The sequence below is a fragment of the Monodelphis domestica genome, chromosome 5 (genome assembly GCF_027887165.1).
Source record: "Monodelphis domestica isolate mMonDom1 chromosome 5, mMonDom1.pri, whole genome shotgun sequence".
In the NCBI taxonomy this organism is placed as follows: Eukaryota; Metazoa; Chordata; class Mammalia; order Didelphimorphia; family Didelphidae; genus Monodelphis; species Monodelphis domestica.
Window position 1 is genome coordinate 178,630,832 of NC_077231.1, and position 17,594 is coordinate 178,648,425.

At 36.5% G+C, this 17,594-nt stretch overlaps 1 protein-coding gene and 1 long non-coding RNA gene across 5 annotated transcripts in view; one reads left to right on the top strand and one right to left on the bottom strand.

Annotated features, from left to right (window-relative positions):
• LSMEM1 (leucine rich single-pass membrane protein 1) overlaps positions 1–17,594 on the top strand; it is a 30,174-nt gene that overhangs the window by 7,839 nt on the left and 4,741 nt on the right. The window contains exons 2-4 of the mRNA XM_001366431.5: positions 7,436–7,465; positions 8,238–8,369; positions 15,555–15,689. Coding sequence (XP_001366468.2) covers positions 8,243–8,369; positions 15,555–15,689 — 262 coding nt within the window. The 5' untranslated portion in view covers positions 7,436–7,465; positions 8,238–8,242. The remainder of the gene's footprint in view (positions 1–7,435; positions 7,466–8,237; positions 8,370–15,554; positions 15,690–17,594) is intronic.
• LOC103096185 (uncharacterized) overlaps positions 1–17,594 on the bottom strand; it is a 93,201-nt gene that overhangs the window by 5,036 nt on the left and 70,571 nt on the right. For 2 of the 4 annotated variants that reach the window (XR_008912252.1, XR_008912253.1), the window contains exon 5: positions 12,311–12,471. The exons of the other annotated variants lie outside the window; for them this stretch is intronic. This is a non-coding gene — a long non-coding RNA (uncharacterized LOC103096185). The remainder of the gene's footprint in view (positions 1–12,310; positions 12,472–17,594) is intronic. 4 annotated transcript variants of the gene reach the window in all.

Consider the following 17,594-nt stretch of genomic DNA (forward strand, 5'->3'; position numbering starts at 1 on the left):
ATTTTCCCAGCAGTTTTTATGAAATAGTGGATTTTGGTCCCAATAGCTGGGATCTTTGGGTTTGTCATATACTGTCTTGCTGAGGTCACTTACCCCGAGTCTATTCCACTGATCCTCCTTTCTGTCTCTTAGCTAGTACCATATTGTTTTGATGACCACAGCTTTAGAGTATAGTTTGAGATCTGGGACTGCAAGTTTTCCTTCCTTTGCATTTTTTTTCATCATTTCCCTGGATATCCTTGATCTTTTGTTCTTCCAAATGAACTTTTTTATGTTTTTTTTCTAATTCAGTAAAAAAAGTTTTTTAGTAGTTCGATGGGTATGGCACTAAATAAGTAAATAAATTTGGGTAGGATTGTCATTTTTATTATGTTAGCTCATCCTACCCATGAGCAATCGATGCTTTTCCAATTGTTTAGATCTAGTTTTAATTGTGTGGAGAGTGTTTTGTAGCTGTGTTCATATAGTTCCTGGGTTTGTCTCAACAGATAGATTCCTAAGTATTTTATATTGTCTAGGGTGATTTTAAATGGAATTTCTCTTTCTAATTCTTTGCTGCTGAGATGTGTTGGAAATATATAGAAATGCTGATGATTTATGTGGGTTTATTTTGTATCCTTCAACTTTGCTAAAGTTGTTGAATATTTCGACTAGCTTTTTAGTTGATTCTCTAGGATTCTTTAAGTAGACCATCATATCATCTGCAAAGAGTGATAGCTTGGTCTCCTCATTGCCTATTTTAATACCTTCAATTTATTTTTCTTCTCTAATTGCTACTGCTAGTGTTTCTAGTACAATGATAAATAATAGTGGTGATAATGAGCATCCTTGTTTCACTTCTGTTCTTATTTGGAAGGATTCTAGTTTATTCCCATTGCAGAATATGTTTGATGATGGTTTTAGATATTATTTTTAGGAAAAACCCTTCTACTTCTATGCTTTCTAGTGTTTTCAATAGAAATGAGTGTTATATTTTGCCAAAGACTTTTTCTTCATCTATTGAGATAATCATGTGATTTTTGTTGGTTTGCTTGTTAATATCGTCTATCTGTGTACTTGTAAGCACATAGAGAGCAGTGTGTTTCTCTTCCGTATTTTTGAATAGTGCTTTTGCATGGAATAGACACAAAATACGTGTTTGAAAAACAGGACTGAATCTTCTCTAAGATATAGTTGTTGGTCCCTACCCTCAGGCCTAGAATGGTAACCTTTACTTGGCCGTGAGCATTTGCAGGATGGAATAGATTTTGCTTTATTATGGAGCTTCAAAATAAGATATCCAACATAGGCAGCTTTGCCTAGAAGATGGAGAGCTGGTCTCCGAGTCAGTAAGATCTGATTTCACATTCTAATTCTGACACAGAGCTGTGTGACATTAGGAAAACCACTTTCTCTTTCCATGACCCAGGTAGTTCTCCAAGAATGTAAATTGAAGTGCAAATGATGATCTGCCTTGGTAGATGGGGTTTTCTTACAGGGAGTTTGAATCATAGGTTCGATTCCCAACATTCACCACCCACCTCCCCCCCAAAACAGTGTTCCAGTAAGGTATCCTACTAGGAGCCAGACCAAGATTGTGATTCCAAAAATCAGTGTCATACATTTTATTCCTATTTGTTATTTCCTGCTACTCAGAAAGTGGCTAAAAACGGTTTTCTTTTTCAATTACACAGAATTTGCTTATCTTACTTACCTAGATTTTCTTTTTCATCTCATTTAAAGACTACAACCTCTCAGTTTACAAAATAGAGACATCTTAAAATGTAAGATGTTTGTTCAAGCTTTGCAATGTTGATTGAAGTTACTCTTGCCATTAGAGGATATTATCTTAAGTGTGGCTTCTCCAAAACCTCAATTATTTTAATATTTGTTACTGAAATGACCCAACTCTACCTGGGCACATTAGTGTGGTATAATTTTCTAATTATCTGTTATTTCTTAAACACAGCCAGAGAAGAAATAAACTTAATTGAAAATATTTTGAAAGAGTGACTATTTCCTGTTCTTAATCCTTAAAAAACTTGTTAAGTAACAGAAATGGAATCCATAAAACTCCAGGGAGACACTCCAGGCCCTCATAATGGGTCCCAACAATTGTTTGCCTCAGTTTCCTTGCTCCAGTGAGAGAGAACATGACTGTCTTTAGGCAAATTCCTGTTCCACAAAAATCTCCAGCACAACAGGAGAAACCTTGGTTTCTTTTTAAAGATTACTTTTGAAATCTATTGATGCATTCTGTTTTACAACAGATTCTTCCCAACAAAGACTCCCAGAGTAAGTCCTTTACAGAATTCATTTCCTCCCAAACTGTGAACAATGAACAATTGTTTACAGAGAGAAGGGATGTATCCTGTAATTTTCAAAACATAACACTAATCTGAACATTGTATCTGACCAGAGCACTGTCATCGGTCCAGGCTGAATTTATTTACACTGCTACAGTTGCAACTCGGCATGTACCACTACGAGAGGTAGTGAAGGCTGGCTGGTGCTCCATATTTTTCTACTCCTTCCTCCCTTCTGGACAGGTGCAGAGCTAACTCCTCCCGGACATCACCTATCTCCCTCAAGGTGTGATGCCTTCTCCTTCCTTGCCTTCATCTACTCTTACAGTGGAAGCTAGACTTTGACTCAACCACACCATTACAAAAATTAGTGTGCTAAAGGCTAAAGGCAATATAATGGCCAACTAATTCCTTCATCTGCTATCTTATGGAGCTTGCATCAAAAAGTTGTTAATAAAAACACAACAACTCAACATTTCTATTAGGACAATTCCTAAGATTCAGACAGTTTTAGCTTTCTGCTCAAATTCAAATTTGATGTATTTTCTGTTAATTCCAGGCTTTCTCCAGACTAAAAGAAGTACAGGCTAACAGAAGAAGCTTAGCTAAAAAGAAACAAGAAATGACTTTATAATAGCATTATTTATCAGCCAAAGAAAGGAGAAATTGGCTAAAGAATAGGCCTTTTAGAGTTCTCTCAGACTTTAACGAAGAAATTACAACTGGTGGCTTCAGTACAAGTTCTTTGTTCCAAGACATCAAAAGGGTCCAGATCTCTGTCTGTCTGCCTGTGACTCTTTTCTCTGATTCTATCACTCTCTGTCTCTGTCTGACTCTCTTCCTCTTCTTCCTTCTTTCCTTTTCTTTCCCTTCCTCTCAGCTCTTCCGCTAAGGGCTGGTTCTCTCTGGAGACCAGCTCATGGGAGAAGGGAGAAGAGAGAGAAATCCTGAGAGGATGAGAAGTTGACAGGGTCAAGGGGGCTGTGAATGGGATCATGGATTTCACTTTATTGAGCAAATAGGTCCAATATTTATATAGTTTTTACATTCTATGGTCAAAGAAAAATAATATATTGAGCATACATCCTTGGTTCCAATTAGAGTGTCCAGCTGCAGTTAGGAGTACTCTTCACCCAAGAGTAATCTTCAAAGCTTTTTTAGTCTGTCATTGCTGGCATAAGGATTTCTTTAGAAGTACAAAAGCACTAAGGTATAGCTGATAAGCATGAAGGCCACTTGTCCTGGAGATAGACCTCAAGGTTTGCAATAGTAAGTTAGCTGGTCAGGATGTTCTGAGCCAATGAAGAAAGCCAGGTGTTCTTAGATAGTGATTTGTAGACTTACAAGGTCAAGACTGGTCCTTCCCAGGGTCTGAGGCAGATTTACAAAGGTGTCTTTTCTGGCTGTTTTTGCCTCAATGGTCCCAGAATGTCCTTAAGGACTTGTCATTCTGCTTTTCTCTCAAGTTCAGTTTATTAAGGCTCTGTTCACTCTCTGCTCTTCAAACTTGTCAGTTTCTCCTCTGAGTTGGTTCTTCCTCAGACTTTGTGTATGTCTTTCAGAATTCCCAAGTGTGACTCTGGTTGGCCTCTTGGCTCAAAAGTGACAATAGTCCCGAACTCTCCTCAGAGCTGAGAGGGAACACTTGAACCGCTAAACAATGGATTCCAGACTTCCTGTCAGTTCTCAGATCTCTATTACATAGTTATTACAGATATTGGTTTTCATATTCCACTGTCTTCCCTTTCTATTCTTTTATATGTCTTTCAAAGTTTCTATGAATTAATCTTGTTAGTCATTTGTTACCATTCTGTTTACTATTCAAAAATATAAAAATATTAATTATGTGTATATTCAAATAATCACATTTTAAAATATAAATTAATGTATACATATGTATACACACATAATACACGAGCACCTAAATGATACACTGGATAGTGCCAAGACTAGAGGCAGAAACTCTTGAGTTAAAATATGGCCTCAGGTACTTAATAGCTGTATGACCCTTGACAACTCACTTAACCCTGTTTGCCTTAGTTTTCTCATCTGTAAAATGAGCTGAAGGAGGAAATGGCAAACCACTCCAGTATCTTTGCCAAGAAAACCCCAAATGAGGTCACAGAGTCAGACATGACTGAAAAACAATGAACCACAACGCATGTACATACACATGTATGTGTGTATATGTGCATATAAATGCATATGTATTTTACTCATTCATTCCCTACATTGTTGGGTACATTTCATGTCCAGCTTTTTGTTATCACAAATAATGCTTTCATGAACATTTTGTAAATATAAGTCTTTTCTTATTCTCTTGTACCTTGGTTTAAGTGGGGGCAGAATCTCTTGGTCAAATGGAATGAACAATTAGTAACTTACCTTGTCTAATTACAAATTCTTTATCAGGAATTGAACTGATTCATAGCTCTACCAGCAATGAGTTGGCATGCCTGTGTCCTTAGTCCCTGTCCAACAATGTTTTCCCATTTTTTAGCATCTTTGCCATCTTTATGGGTATGAGGTAATACCTCAGAACTGTTTTAATATGTATTTCTCTTATCATGAGTGATATGGAACATTTTTTAAATGAACTTTAACAATCATATTTCTTCTTTTGGTAAGTTTATATCTCTTGACAAAATGTAAGGGGGTTAACTTAAACTTAAAAATTTGTATCAATTTCCTTTAGATTTTGAATGCCAACTTTTAATAAATATTTAATGCAAAAAAAATTTTTTCCCCTAAGCCCATAGAGATTTTATTCATGGGAGGCAGCTAAGTGGCTCGGTGGATTGAGAGCCTGGCCTAGAAATGAGAAGTTCTAGGATCAAATCTGGTCTCAGGTACTTCCTAGCTGTGTGACCCTGAGCAAATCACCTAATCTAGTTCTTGCAGCTCTTCTGTCTTCAAACCAATACACAATATTGATTCTAAGATTTTTAAAGATTTTATTCATGAAAGAATTCTGATTTTCTGTAATCATTATAGAATCATAAATTTAGAGCTGGAAAGGATATTTTTTATCTAATCAAAGTCATCTAATCAAAGATCTACCTATTAAAGATGGAATTAAGCCTAGAGAAGTTAAATGCCTTACCTAAGATAACACAGTTATTAAGTTACAAACCCAACATTTCAACTAAGTTCCTCTGATCACAAATCCAGAGCTCTTTCTACTGCACCACTGTCAACTTTCATTTGATAATTATTTTTATCCAGTTATCAGGTCATAAATCTCATCCCTCAATAATTGTGAAAAATAAAACCTATTCTCTAATTCTTTATTTTTTCATATTTGGATAGTTCACATACTGGAACTTATTTGGTATAAATTATAAAGTGCATATATAGACCCATATATTGACAGATTGTTTTCAATTTTCCCAGAAGTTTTTGTTGAATAGAGTTCTTTTCTTAGTGTTTTTTTCCCCTCGAACTTCATTAGGACTCTAGCATAATTTTTTTCTAGTTCTTGCTTATCTAGTCTATTCCATAGATTTTCCTTTTTATTTTTAAGTAGTACTAGATAATTCTAATAATATATAACATAGTTGACCTACATGTATGGAAAATTTATGTGGAACATTAATTTGGAACTAATATTTGCTCTTAATATTGATAAAAATCCAGTCAAGAAATTTGAATTACCTAAGAGGTACAATTTTTACTTGGCTACTAGGTGGTGGCATATCCATATTGCTCTCTAGAGTTGTCACATGTGTAGAAGTCTACTTTTTAATGGGCTTATATTTTGCTGCTGGATACTTCCTCTTGCTACTTCCTTAGTTCATCACTACATCCCTTACCTCCCTCCCCCATCTCAGGCAATAATATTCTTTTCATCTGAATGTCTAGCTCTATGCTCCTCCAAGGGATCAGCATTATCCTAGAGGGAAGCAGTTCCTACCTGGTAAGAGGATCTCAGACTTAATGCTCCCAAGCCAAGATTCTCCAGCCATGTTAGGTCCATACTATCTTCACACAGAAAAAACCAAGCAATCTGTGTTACATAAATCCTTTTATGGGGATGGCAGGGAGGGACTGGGTTACTTTCCAGCTATTTTTTTTTACATTATGCTGTTTTAAATTGAATTCCTCTTTTTCTTGGAGTTGTCAATAATGTACAGGAAAGTTGATCATTTTTTTCTTTCTTTTTTTAACATTATTTTATTTGGTCATTTTCATACATTGTTCATTGGAAACAGATAATTTTCTTTTACTCCCCCCAACCACCACCACCCCTTCCCTAGCCGAGGCACTATTCGTCTGGGTATCACATGTGTCCTTGCTCCGAACCCATTTCCTTGTTGTTGGTATTTGCATTAGGGCGCTCATTTAGCGTCTCTCCTAGATCATGTCCCCTCAACCTCTGTAGTCAAGCAGTTGCTTTTACTCGGTGGAAAGTTGATCATTTTTGTGAAATTATTTTACATTTTGCTATTTTACTACTGAAATTTATTATTCTGGAGAAGTGGTATGATATGATAAAATGCTCAACTTGGAGTCAGGAAAACGTGGCTTAAAATCCTGCCTCTGACACAATCTATACGTGGCCAAGAGCAAATGATTCAATAGCTCAGAGACTCAGACAACTCAGTTGTCTGAATTACAAGTTACAGATGAGGACTAAGTTACATCAGTGGAGGATGTCTATACCAATAAAACCATAAGTCTGTGAGGAATTAATCTCTAGGGAATACTTTTTTATAAAGTAAATCATTGTCTCACATGCAAATACAGATGAACACAAACAAACAATAAATGGACCTTTTATTCCTATGCTTTTATTGCTTAAAAAACTCTGATGAATGAATGTCATTTTTTGTTAAAGGCTTTTTCTGTCTCTTGAAATATCTGAAAAACCAGGTTGAAGAATAGTTACTAATCTGTATTGTTAGAGGAAGTTTCCTTCCCTAAACCACTGAAGCTTTAGGTTCAGAAAAAAAAGTAAATTGTGATTTTTGCTATTAATTTGTTTTGTCTCTTTCTAATGTTGACCTATTTTAAACATAAACCTGATTATAGTGAAGAATTATGTTCTATTTATGTAGTTCTTTGTTAGTGTTTTGTTTAATATTTTTGTGCTAATATTAGTGACAGTGATCTAGAATTTTCTTTCTCTGTTTTCTCTCTCCTTGTTTTAGGTATAATATTTTTCTGAAGAAAGGAATTGGGTAAAGTGCCTTTATTTCTCTTTTACTATCATTTACATAGCACAGTGGGGGTTTTTTTGTTTTGTTTTGTTTTGTTTTTTTAGTTTGAGAGCATTCACCCTAATCTTTCTAGATTAGTTTTCTTTCCTCTTCTCTTTAGGAGTTTATTTATGACTTGCTAAGATTTTTCTTTCTGACAATGAATTATTTAAAATCCATTTCCTATTTTGCTAATATACATATTTTATAAGTTAATATTCATTAATTCCTTTTTTAGATCTTTTGGCATATAATTGGGTAATGTAGTTATCTGTAATTTTCTTTATTTTCTCTCCATTAATTATGAATTCTTCCTTCTCACTTAAAAAAAATGGTAGACTTTACTATTTCTCTTTTAAAAAATCTAGGTAGTTAATAGTTTATCTATCATATTGATCTTTTAAAGTCTTGATTTCTAATGTTTTGTCTGAATGAGCCAAAGCCAGCAACTTTTCATGGCCATGAAAGGGCAATTAATGTCATGATAATGTCACATTTATAGAGCTTTAAAGTTTATAAAATATTTTCCTCACTGCAAATCTATGAAGAAGGCAATGGAAATGTGCCTTTACCACAATTAAGAAAAAATAGAAACATAACAGCTTGATGAAATGCTTCCCAATTAGATAAATATTCATAGTAATGTTTCCTCTGGCAATCATCTCTGTCATGGTCAAGTTGACATACTCTATTTATCTGTCGTAGAATTTGCCTTTCCAGGCTACTTGTTTTTAACCTCTTGTTTTTCTTTCAGGAACAATGAATCATTCTGCCATGGAAATTGGCTCTTGTGACACCCATGAAGAGAGAAAGCTCTATGTTATTGATTCCTTAAATGACTTAAATAAGGTGAACCTCTCTCCTACTGGATCCCAGCATGTAATCGGTATGTATGTGCCAAGGGAGGCCTGGCAATTGCTTCTTTGTTCACAATTTGTCTAAAAATAACACATGTTAGTTTGAGAATGTGGATTCATTTTCAACATTTGGAACCAATGGGTTATCAGCAGAAAATTGATATTGCTTTTTGTTTGTTCGCTAAATACTTTTACAGGGTAATAGAATTGTTAAAACTAACATGGGAAGCCTGTTAATGTCCTGATTTTTCCTTTTCCTTAAATATTTTTTTAAAGATTAGATCCCTGTGTTGTTCTATCTGTAAAGGTAGCAGGCTCTCATCCAAAACTAATCAACATTAGAGCTTTGACCTCTATTACTGACCTAGCCTGGTTCATCCCTCCCTAAAGAGATTGATTGCCTCCTGCTACTAGGGATTCAAACTCACTTTATTGGTTCCATGCACAGTGTAGACACTGAATGCCTATACTCAAATGATCCATTTGCTTTAGTCTCTCCAGCAAATGGAATTATAGGAATGTGCCACAATGCCAGTCTCCCCTGCTACTTTTACTGGGGCTTTTCAAATGACCTTGCCCCCAATTCTAGGAACATTTCTCAACAACTCTTGCTATTCTACCCATTAGGACCATCAGCTCCGGGTTTCTGTTCTCCTTTATTCATTTCTTCCCAAATTTCTTACCAGCTGCTTTAAAAAAAAAAAAAACACAACATTTTGTGATTTTCATTGATTGAGTCATTCCTCCAGTTCATTATTCCTTTCAGCACAATAGTATTCCATCACCAACATATACCACAATTTGTTCAGCTATTCCCCAATTGAAGGGCATCCCCTCATTTTCCAATTTTTGGCCACCACAAAGAGCGCAGCTATGAATATTCTTGTACAAGTCTTTTTCCTTATTACCTCTTTGGGGTACAAACCCAGCAGTGCTATGGCTGGATCAAAGGGCAGACAATCTGTTAGTGCCCTTTGGGCATAGTTCCAAATTGCCCCCCAGAATGGTTGGATCAATTCACAACTACACCAGCAATACATTAATGTCCCAACTTTGCCACATCCCCTCCAGCATTCATTACTTTCCTTTGCTGTCATTTTAGCCAATCTGTTAGGTGTTAGGTGGCTGTACCTTCTCTCTTAAAATTGATACAAAGTGTTGGCTCCAAGGTGAAAGAGAAGTAAAAGCTAGGTGATTGGGGTGAGATGATTTACCCAAAGTAACACAGCTAGGGCTAGATTTGAACCCAGGATCTCCCATCTCTGGGCTTTCCACACCTCTTTTTAAGTGGCTATGACAAAAACGTTGTAATAAAATACCACCATATACCACTAAAAAGGAAATCAATACTTTCTTTTTTTTTCCCCTAAGCTTAGGAGAATTTGTAATTTTTGTTTCACACCTATTATACACCTAAAGTGCATGTGAAGAAGGAGTTGACACATCTTTAATTAATCTACAAATATTAAATATCTACTATGTGTAAGACAATGTTAGGCACAGTGAAGGACATGGAAAACTATGAGGCAAAGTCTAAAAGATCTTAGAGTAATAATAATATTTTTTAGAAATCTAGACTTCTAATTTCATTAGTTTGGTAAACTCCCTGGAACAAAAATTCCTTCCACCAATGTAGAAGCTGGGCTAATGCTGCATGATTTAGTGAACAGAATCTTGGAATGGAGTCAGGAAGACCTGAATTTGTCCTCCCTGACACATATTAGACTTGTTAGTCAGAAGAGAAGTCATTTAACATTGTTTGATTACCCCTGCTGTCAATAGTTTCCTCTTTGAAATTATTCTTTTATAGATGTTGACTCTCTAGGATTTTGTTATAGATTTGACAGCCTACTTAAATGTGGAATAATAACTGGCATTTAAAGTTTCAAATCACTTTCAGAAATGAATTTAATTGGGCCTCAGAAGTAGCCAACAAAATAGAGTATACCCATTTCATTATGTCTATGAAATAGAGTATTATACCCAGATGAGGAAATAGGCTGAAAGCAACTTCCTTTTGAGTCAGTACTCTTAATTGACTTAATCTGTGTACATGTTGGATTCTGTCATTAGAATATAAACTCTTTGATTTCAGTGACTATTTTGTCTTTGTATCCCCAACACCCAGCACAAAGTGTAGCACTCAACAGGCCCTATACATGTTTGTTAAATTGAATTGAATTCATCTTGTCCTTTTCTGTTCCTGCTTTGTTTATGCCATACCCAAAGTTTAAAACAAATTTATATCATACAGTGGAAAGAACCCTGGGAAATGCAAGAACCTGGACTTGAACTTTGACTCTGCTCTTACTTCTCTGTGCTTTTGGGTAAATTTCTTTACTTCTTTGCACTTCCATGTAAGGACAGAGGGCTAATGTAAGGATAGAAGGATAAGAGATAAGGGAAAATGCAAAAGTTGTCTCTAAAAGGGAGAGAGGAGAATTTAGCCATGAACCTTGGGAAAAGATTCTAGAAGAAGGTATTGCAGAGGAAGGTTTCCTAACTCCCAGAAACCCTCCTCTGCAGTGCCTTCTTCTTCTAGAATCTTTTGCATTTCACCTTATCCCTTATCCCTCTATCCTTACAGCCACTTCCTCATTTATATAATGAAGGGTTGGATTAAATGATCTCTGCCTTCCATTCTACCTCTAGATCTCTATATAAACTTATGGTTCCCTTCCTCTGTCTCCATCCATTCAAGAATCTCACTTTCTTCAAGTCCTGTTTTGCTTGGTGACTCTTCTATGTGACCTTTCCTGACTATACTTATTGAAAGTTATTTCTGACCTCCCAGATTTCTTATAACTTCTCCTTTTGTTTGGACCCATGAGAACATGAGCATGGGAGAGCAAAGAGAAGGGAAGGCTCTTAGCAGTCACAGAAATATTAGTGTATTTAAGTAAGGAGGGGCCACAGTTAACATGCTGTCTTCATAAAGGAATGCTGCCTTGGTCAAGGAAGTTCCATGAATGATTAGCCCAGTGGCTGGCACACAGTAAGGAAAATGTCTCTTTGGACATAACCCTCTCTTTGGAATGTGCTTTCCCTGACTCCATTACTAGGACTTGTTCCTCTTCTCTTTTCCTTGTTGCCCTTGGGATTCTTGATAATTATGGTTTGCCCTGAAATAACCTCTGCTTTAGTCTTTCTTGGATAATAAAATATTACTATTAATAATTTATATAATGCTTTAAGATTTATAAATTGCTTTACATATACTCTCTCTTTGTTTCTCCCATAATGACTTTGTAAGATAGATACTGTTATCCCCATTTTACAGATGAGGAAACTGAGGCTGAGAGATAAGTGACTTGCCCAGAGTACTTATAATTATCTGAGGAAGGATTGGAATTGAGGTTTTCTGACTCTTAAATTTAACAGTAGATTAGAAGGTACAGAAAGGCCTTAAATACTAACAATGTCACCCCAGACAAGCCATTTAATCTCTAAGGGTCAGTTTCATGAAAATTTAAACATGAAGACAATAAGCACTCATCTCTGAGTTATTCTGAGGATGTAATTTTACACATATATGTATGTATTGTGCATGTATGTATGTATGATGTGTTTTGCAAACCTTAAAGTCCTATTAAGCTATTGCTGTTATTATTAAATTATTTGGACTCCAACTTCTGATGCAGAAGAAAGTCCTTACTTGGCCAACCCAAATCTCCACTCTCTACCCAGGGGGGATTATATATATATATATATATATATATATATATATATATATATATATATATATATAAATATAGTTTTAGGTCATAAACTAAACATACTTCCTTCTCACCCAGAACTCAGACAATGGCTAAATTGTTTGCTGTCCTAAATAGCCCTCTCCATGGGCTTGGGTGCCACATCAAGCAAAATAGACTTGGACCTTGACCAATCAGCCCTTCCAACCTTGTCCCCTCCTAAGTGGTAATTGAAGATGATAGACAGGCATCCATTCCAGGCTGGCACTTCTTACCCCAAAGATGAAACATCTGTAGTCTGATTGGGTAGACTTTGCAAAACATCGTACTCAGACTAATGATAAACAGCCTCGACATTCTTCAAGGCAGTAGGGATTCCAGAAGACCTCAGGAACATCAACTCTCTTTGGTCCAACCAGATCCTGAGGGTGACCTCCTTAAAAGGAAACCATCCCAGTATATATAAATTAAATGGAATCCCTATTAGTTCTCAGTGTATGCTACATTTTATACCTGTTGTCTATCACCTCTTTACTAAGAAGAGCCACATTAAAAAAAAACAAAAACCCTTACCTTCCATCTTAGAATCAATAATGTGTATTGGTTCCAAGGCAGAAGAGTTTTGCTTTGTTTTTTTGAAATGCAGTAATATTTATTTTGGTCTCCTTCATTGTTCTTTTTTTTAAAATTCCTGTTTTGGCTCAGAAAACATAGAAATAGCCAACACTGAAAGCAAACATCCAAAACTCCAATGGGACAAATTACCAACTTAGAGATTTGTGCAATTAATAGCACACCCTATAAAGTTAGTCTATAAAATAGTGTTATTACAATAACATGCCTAGTGCAAACCTCTTTGTGTTTGAATAGCACATATAATCACATGTATTCAAAGAACCTAGAATAATTTTAAATGATAATTTAATTCAGTCAAATGTGGCCAAAATGTAAAATAAATTGAAATGATGCTAATTTCCTCAATTAGACCAAAAACTCCTCAAGAGTTACTCTGAGGACAAATTGATTTTTTCCCTTCCTACATTTAAGCATTTCCCTATTAACTAGCATTTGTTCTGGTTTGTCAAATACAATTTGTAGAAATCATGAATACACTTCTGAGGAGAGCTCATTCCTGTTTATTATTACCTTCCACTTCAACCAAAAGGTATTCAAGTATACCCTCTCCCTCTATCCTATTAAGTAATATGTTTGCTAATAGGGTTCTTTTGCCTAGTGCTACAAGATCCAATCATTTCTAGAACTTGGGGGAATTCACCTTCTGCTCCTAGTACCAGCAGAAGCAATGCATGAAGCAAATGGATGTAGCCTCCAGTTATGGCCAGATTCTGCCAGACCCAGAACCTCTTCTTCAGCAGTAGGATTAATTAGACCTGGCACAATAGTTCTGGTCAATAAACTTTGCTCCTTGAGTAAGCTGGAAACAGAATCTCTAGAGGAGCTTCTTGGAGGAAAAAATAACTTATTTTCTAATAAAGAGGCAGATGGACTTCTTTCATTCAACCTTATTCACTCACTAGAGTCTTGGTGTGCCTTACTAAGATGAATGGCTGGCTGGCTGGATGGATGAATAAAAGTACTGTATTATACTATACAGCCAGCAGGATATGGAGTAGACTGGGCTACCCCACCCCTCAAACTTCTCCAATCTCCTACCAACACCCTTTCCCCTTTTGATTGGACACTGGCCTCTTTCCCCCTATCCTTATTCCTGTAAGAAGAACCTCAGAGCCCTCACTCCACTCCAATCTTTGGGTTCACTCCTCACTTTCCAATAGCTGGGTCCTGGATTATGTGGCCTCACTCACCACTTAGATGAACAAGGAGTTATTAACTTTAATTTTCCCACTAAAGACCTCAGCATTGTCCCCTAAGCCCTACAGCCCAAGAATGTACTTAAAATGGTTATATTTATTTGTTTCATAAATCAACAGACATTTATTAAGTGTTCCAAGAACTGTGCTAGTCTCTGGGGATAGGAATACAAAAAATACAAATGCCCTCAAGGAGCTTCTTGGTTACTAGAGATATACAACAAATTCACATATGAATACATGAACAATAGGTACAAAGTATATACACAGTGATGGATGGAGATGGATGTAGGGCACTGATGGCAAGCCTTTTAGAGATGGAGTGTCGGGCCCTGCCCCCATCCCACCTCATAGACCAAGTGCCTCACCCCACCCACCTTGCCCCCCCCAGCTTCCCAGCCTTCCCCCTCACCCCAGATAGGGGAGGGAGAAAGCACTCCCATTGGGCTACTGGCAGAGGGGTAGATGATGAGATTTGCATGTGGAGAGGGGGAGGAGAGTGGCCCCAGCAGTATGCTCCCCTCCAACTATTTGCCATGCTGTGAGCTATGCTCCTTTCAAACCCAGTTCCTCTCCAACCCTGCCACAAGAATAGCCTTCACCACTGACTCAACTGGCTACCATCTGCTCCACACCCTCAGGCAGCATGTGAGCCCTGCCCCCCTAGCACCTTACCCCAGACAGGGGAGGGAGGAAGTGTTCCCACCTGGGAAGAGGTGTGGATGAAGTGAGGTCAGGTACATGCAGAGGGTGAGGGGAACAGCCCCACCCTGAGTCCTTCTGGTTTTCTAGTAACAAACTATGTTGGGTGACTGCAGGTATCCCCATAGAGAATGCTCTTTGTGCCCTTTTTGGCATGGTGCCATAGGTCTCTGCCTCCATTATACTTTTGTCCACTTCAGGGAAAAGAATAATAAATATCTACTAGCTCTTCTACCTGACTTCCCTATCTCCCAAGATAAAAATAAGTCCTACATAAAGCAATAAGCTTTATAATCTATAAGCATATAATACTTATTTAATATATATAAAATAATTAGCTCTATCATCAGCTGCCACCAGAATGCCCTGTTATTGTTCAGTTCATTCAGTCATGCCTGACTTTTTGTGACCCCATTTGGGTTGTTTTTTTTTTTTTTGCAAAAACACTAGAATGCTATTTACTTTTCCAGATCCTTTTACAGATGAGGAAACTGAGGCAAACAGGGTTAAGGGACTTGCCCAGGGCCATATAGCTAGTGTCTGAGATATTTTAATTCAATGATGATGAATCTTCTTGACTCTAAACCTGGCACTCTATCCACTGTACTATCTACCTGTCCTATCTGCATGCTCTAATTTCATGGAAATTATCTGATCTCGTTTAAGGAAAGAATTCAGACAGGTGGCAGAAGACACAGAGGCATGACCTTGGAGACAGGAAGATCTGCATTTTGCAGATAAAGAAATTGAGATACAAAGGTTAAGTGATTTCCCCAGGGTCCCATAGACTTCAGGAAGCTGATCTGTGATTTGAACACAAGTCTAAATCCAACATGATTTCCACTGCCATAGTTTTCCTAATAGCTGTTGTGCTGAATTCAGCAAAGCAGGCTTTTGACATTATCCTTCCATCTGCTTTCCATAGCAGGAAACTTTGGAATAACATTTGAGTGACTAAGTCTTTTTCTCCTTTGTTTTACACTAGATCAAGAAAAGAAGTTCCTCGGAGGTGCTGTTAACATAGGGAATGGAGCCAGAAACCGAAGCTTATTCTTTGTTGGGTTGATCATAGCCTTGTTCGTCAGCTTGACCCTGGTTTCTTTTGTGATATTCTTACTAAGTAAGTAAAAACCCAGCAGGAAATCCATTATTTAAAATGCTACTTAAGGCTTTACTACAACCTGCATCCTTCATTCTCCATCCTGCCCAGCTATTAACCCTTTGTGCTGTATTTCTCCAGAGGGTGCATTAATATGCATGAACAACTTGTCTTTCAGTTTTGTGAAGCACTTAGGGATTCACCATAATGAAAATACAAAATAACCCCTTTAGAATGTAAATTCCTTGAGTATAGATTTTCATTCTTGGTATATATTTATCTATCTATCTATCTATCTATCTATCTATCTATCTATCTATCTATCCATTCTTCCTTCCTTCCTTCTTTCCTTCCTTCCTTCTTTCCTTCCTTCCTTCCTTCTTTCCTTCGTCTTTCTTTTTATTATACCTTTATTATATACATGTTGTCTACCCCCATTAAAATGTAAGCTCCCTCAGGACAAGGGCTGGATTTGCCTTTTTTTTTTTTTGTATCTCCAGTACTTACCACATAGTTCCCACAGCAAGTGACTAATAAAGACTTAATGATGCACTAATTGACCTAGTACCTAACATAGTGCCTAGCATATAGTGGCTGCTTAACTAGAAAGCAATTTATTCTTTGTAATAATGATAATAAAATAGATTCTATTTGTGTAGCTTTAAGGCTTGCAAAACACTTTATGTTATTTCATTTGATCCTCACAATAATCTTGTATGGTGGATACTATTATTATTTCCATTTTACAGAAGAAGAGGGGGACATTTAGAGAATTTAAATGACTTGCCCTGGTAACCAGTAGGTATCTGAGGTAGAATTTAAATCTTCTTGAATCCAAGTCTAATTCTCTATGAAAAACTCATCTAGACAAATAGAGGTGATAATGATGATGATGAAGACTGTGGTAATAAGTAATCAGATTTCTAGGAAGGAATTACGTACATCCAGGAATTCTCTAGTATCTTTTATCCTTCAAAAGTATTTTATGGAACTGAAAGAAAACTTATTTATTCATAATACTTTACTTTGTAGATTAGTGTTATCTCTGTGGTCACTGGGTATGGATGCTAATAGGAAATTATTCTTTTTCATTGACTTCCTTTTCTTCGTCATCATTAACATCATATATGAAATTGGAAGGGAATTTTAGGAAGGCTTATAAAGTGCAGAGAATTCTGTGCACATTTTTTCTTTCTATCTCTCTCCCCATATATGATAATAATGAAGGTAAAATTGGTGTCCTAAACTGTGCTTATGGACTGGGGGCTGTAAAGTTTCATATTTATCTCCAGTTACTCAAACATTCTTTCTGGATCTTGGGTATAATGATCCTACAGAGAAATAGAAAAAAATGGGGTCTATTCTTTATTAATTCACAATTCATATAACATTTGTTAATGTGGGTTCCAGGTTATTGTTGTAGACATTTCATATTTCCTCCCTTCAAGTACTTTTCTTTCTAACTAAATTGGCCAATATGCTTCATCCCACATTTGAAATTCCATCTCTTGCCTTTATGCAGGTCCTCCCCAATGTCTGGAATGCCATCTACCTCTCAGAAACCTGAGATTCCTTTAAGGCTCATCCAAGCTATCTGTTACTTCTGAAAAGATTTTATTCACTCTCCTGATTATTAATGTTCTATCCTCCTTCAAATCATTTCCTATTTACTTTTTGTTCTTCTTCCTCTGCCAGTAAAATACCAATTCCTTGAGGGCAAGGACTATTATATAATTTCTGTCTCTTTATTCTAGTCTTTAGTGCAAGGCCGTAGAAAAGCACTTTAAAAAGTGCTTCTTGAACTAAATTAATATAAGTTTTGTTAAATCCAGTCTCTACTATCTCCAGGTCCTAGATGCTAATGATACAAAGACTAGAAAATGATTTTGTCCCTTCAGGAGTTTATAGCCTAAGAAGAAGGATAAA